Source organism: Corvus brachyrhynchos, unplaced genomic scaffold, assembly GCF_000691975.1.
Source record: "Corvus brachyrhynchos isolate BGI_N302 unplaced genomic scaffold, ASM69197v1 scaffold544, whole genome shotgun sequence".
NCBI lineage: Eukaryota > Metazoa > Chordata > Aves > Passeriformes > Corvidae > Corvus > Corvus brachyrhynchos.
In genome coordinates this window covers 778399-782137 of record NW_008238325.1, presented here as the reverse complement: position 1 = coordinate 782137, position 3739 = coordinate 778399, and the positions used below count along the sequence as shown (strand labels likewise).

At 43.8% G+C, this 3739-nt stretch overlaps 1 protein-coding gene across 1 annotated transcript in view; it reads right to left on the bottom strand.

Moving 5' to 3' along the window:
• Positions 1-3494, bottom strand: part of BCHE (butyrylcholinesterase) — a 28280-nt gene extending 24786 nt beyond the window's left edge. The window contains 3 exon segments of the mRNA XM_017734347.1: positions 1-16; positions 18-529; positions 3400-3494. The exon segment at positions 1-16 is cut by the window's left edge and continues 994 nt beyond it. Of these exon segments, the coding sequence (XP_017589836.1) occupies positions 1-16; positions 18-529; positions 3400-3460 (589 nt within the window). The 5' untranslated portion in view covers positions 3461-3494.
• Positions 3495-3739: the final 245 nt, after the last annotated feature.

Here is a 3739-nt window from a genome sequence, read left to right as displayed (position 1 = left end):
CTGTCGTTAAGGAAACCCACGCCCCCTCTTCCCCCCCGGGCCAGAAACTTCCCATCGTAGACAGGCAGGGAAGTGGACCCAGACTCAAAGCCACCACCATAAATCCACACCATGACAGTGGCGTTCTTGGGCTTGGGAGAAGGAATCCATACATTCAGGTATAAGCAGTCCTCACTCAGGTTGGTTTTTGGGTTCCACATCTCTGACCCAGCAAACCCTGGGTAAGTTGTGTCTATGGGTTGGTAACAGGAGTTTGCGTGCTTGGTGGCATCCCAAACATCTGCCCACTTCTCCCGAGGTTCTGGCTTTTGGAATCGCAGCCTCCCGATGGGGGGCTGTCCATAAGGGATCCCAAGGAAAGCTGTCACAGTTCCCCCCAGCACCTGCAGGCTGGTACCTCTGACTTTGCCGTTCTTGGTTGCAATGATGTTCTCCTCAGGTGCCACCTTCCTGACGAACACAGACAGGAGAAGAAACCCCATCAGAAATCTGGTAGAGAGGCTTAAACCATTTGTCCAAATCATGATGCCTGAAAAACAGGACAAAAAATAAATTCAGAATTAGTGTTGCAATATATCAGTATCACAATGGTGTGTTAAATAAGGGCATGGCTCATCCCAGGGGCGGTGAAAATGAGAAGGTGCTGCTGCACACGGCACAGAAGGCTTTAACTGTAAGTTCTTGTTGGTTATTTGTGTTGCAAAGACTCTGTCCATTTGTTTAGTATTTGGCCAGTACTTCAGAAAAATTTTCTTGCTAAAAACTACAGAACTGAGGAAGACAAACCAGGAGAGATGAAGTCATACAAGCAGGCTCTGACCATTGCAGATGATCTACCCACCAACCAAAACCTACAGGAATAATTTCTTCTAAGACCTTGTTTTTCTAGAGCACCTTAACCAAGCTTACAACCATCAGAGTCACATGAAGCACGAATGTCATATTTGGAATGAATACTAAAATGCTAAAACATCAAGGATTTTTGAATATATGACAATGGTGCCTAATAATTTGGGTATGATTTGCTCTTTCCTTCCTGAGAACTTTTCCAACTGCTAATCAGTATTACCTTAAAGCTAAGGCTATAAACGTTGATTATACATCAAATTTAAGCACACTAATAATCTTGTTTACCCCACCTTTCCAAATAACACCTCAGCACCGTCCCCTTGAATCTAAAAATTCAGGAAAATCCTATTTGCATAAATCCATTTCTGTGGTTTACATATGTGAAAATGCTCAACAAAGCTCGTTTCTATTTTTTTTTTGCTCGTTGCCCTGTCACATATCGCGCGCTCTGTCCTGTCCCTTTAAACAGGCCACTCTTTGTTAATGAGGAGCACTCATGTCCTTAAAAGGAACGAGGATAATTTCTCTGGAAAATACAGCTGTGGCCTAATTTGAGCTGCTCCTGCTTGTTTGCCTGTTCTTGGAAAGAAAATGCAGTGGAGGGGGGAACTGGAAGGTTTTGTGCAAAGGGGTTCCTAGCTTTGAGACAGCATCAAAGGAGCAGGGAGGAATCCTCAGGAACAGCATTCTTAGCATTCATCTAGACAGAAAATAGATAAATTTTAGAAAACATAAACGCTTATGCTCTGGTTGTTTTGTTAAAGTAAAATAGATGAGGCAGTGAATGAGGGCAATAGACTTGAGAGTTGGTCTCACACTCCACCCCGTCTTCAGCTTGACTGACAGAAACCTGCAATTGCCCCCCTTTTTTGTTAAATATTAGAGATGTGAGTTGTCAGCTCATGGGGTCCAGCAGCTCCCAAGGAGTTTGGGTCAGCACAGGCAGGAGGCTCACTCACAGCATTCAGTGGCTTTTGTCTCCCCCTCCCTATGTGCCAGGCATAGAAAAATGGAATATCCTGAGTTGGAAGGGATCCACAGGGATCATCCAGTCCAAGCCCTGGCCCTGCACAGACACCCCAACAATCCCACCCTGTGCATCCCTGGGAGCGGTGCCCAAACGCTCCTGCAGCTCTGGCAGCCTCGGGGCCGGGACCATTCCCTGGGGAGCCTGGGCAGTGCCCAGCACCCTCTGGGGGAAGAACCTTTTCTGGTACTCAACCCAAATCTCCCCGGAGACCAAAACAAGAGCCTGTACTTGCAGTTACCTCAGTTTGCTAAAACACTGAAGCCTAAATCCCACTGTCTTTGAGAGAATTGGCCATAACTCACCCAGTTTGCTGAATATTTCCAGCCTGCTAAACCAACACAGACTTGGGATTATTTTTTTAACTCAGAACGTTTCATTGTAAAACTTTCTCGAGAAGATTTAAGAGCAGCCATGGAAGCAGAGGTGAGAAGAGTAATTTGCTTTGCTCTGTAAATCTGCACTTAAAAATTCATTAGTGTTGAACATCCCAGGGCTTCTCTCAGCCCCTCTGCAAAACCAAACCCAAAATCCTGAACAGCCACCTGAGCTGGGAGGATGATAATGGAGGTGGGATGGAGGAGGGATCCAGCTGGGTTTTGGAGCAGCCAGTACCATGAGATGGGAGAAGTAATTTCTCTAAGTCTGTTGTTGTGACACTGTTACTTCACTGAATTTGTGAAGAAAGATCATGACCAAACCACAACAAGCTGGAAATAATAAGATATTTCAAATATTGTCATTATGAAGAGAAAATGGAGCTAAGAAAAGCAAGAGACTTTAAAGTTCTTCAAGATTAATCCATCTAAATGGTAATTAAAATTAATTCTCCCCCTGGTCTTTCCTGTTAATTAAAAAGGGATGGGAGGAAAACAATGTAACATTGCAAAACATAGAGGCAGAAGTTTTAGAAAATAAATTAGTGAGAAAAGAATAAAAAAAAATTCAGTTCTGTACCGTTTAAATTAGCTCTGGCATTTCAAAGAAAAAGTTGGATCAAGCTTGAAAAACACAGAAGTTTTGTGCTGCTGAATGAGAGGACTCATCTACTCTCAGGTCACTCTGCTAATATTAAAAAAAGTAGCAAGTGACAGGGGATTATTATTACACCTTGAATGCCTGGCAAATATTACATTTAATGAGGATTTTAATGCTGCTTTAAACCAAACTCAGCAATGTGAAGCACAGCGAGCAAAACAAACATTACCTGATTATTACAATGAGAGCAAAAGGGTCAGAAGATTGCTTTAGCTCATCAGCACCAACCCAGCAGAGTTCTACCGTGCAATGAATCTGCATATTTTAGAAAGCTGCTGCTGTAGTAGTTTCCCCCAGCAAAAGTTAAACAGACTCCACTGCTGCATTCTTATTCAGCGAGGGAACACTATTTATTTCAATGCCTATTTCCTCCCCCTTGCAAATCTTTACCCAGCCAAAAAATCTATACACCCGACTACATAATCGCTATTTAAATAGGAAAGATGGTTGAATTAATAAGTGATTTCTAGCTCAGCTTAATTTACTTAGCCCAGGATCCCTTGAATAATGCCAAGGTCTGCTACACACGCTGCTCACTCGTTCCATGTGCAGAGCAGAGGCAGCTTCCCCCGGAGAGCAACAAATGGGCAGAGCAGAGCGTTTTCAAAGATCCCAATCCCCGTGCAAATCAAGCTGAACCGTAAATTATCCTGGCAGGCAGAGACGTGCAAACGGAGAATCACTTACCCCACTCCTATTACAAGAAGCACAAAGTTTTTAAGAGTCGGGATCTTGGGATCCCTCGGGGGAGATGCAGCGGTGCAGCTGCTGCTCTAAGCCCGTAAATTGGCCAGTGCTGACATTATAATCAACTCTTTCTGACAT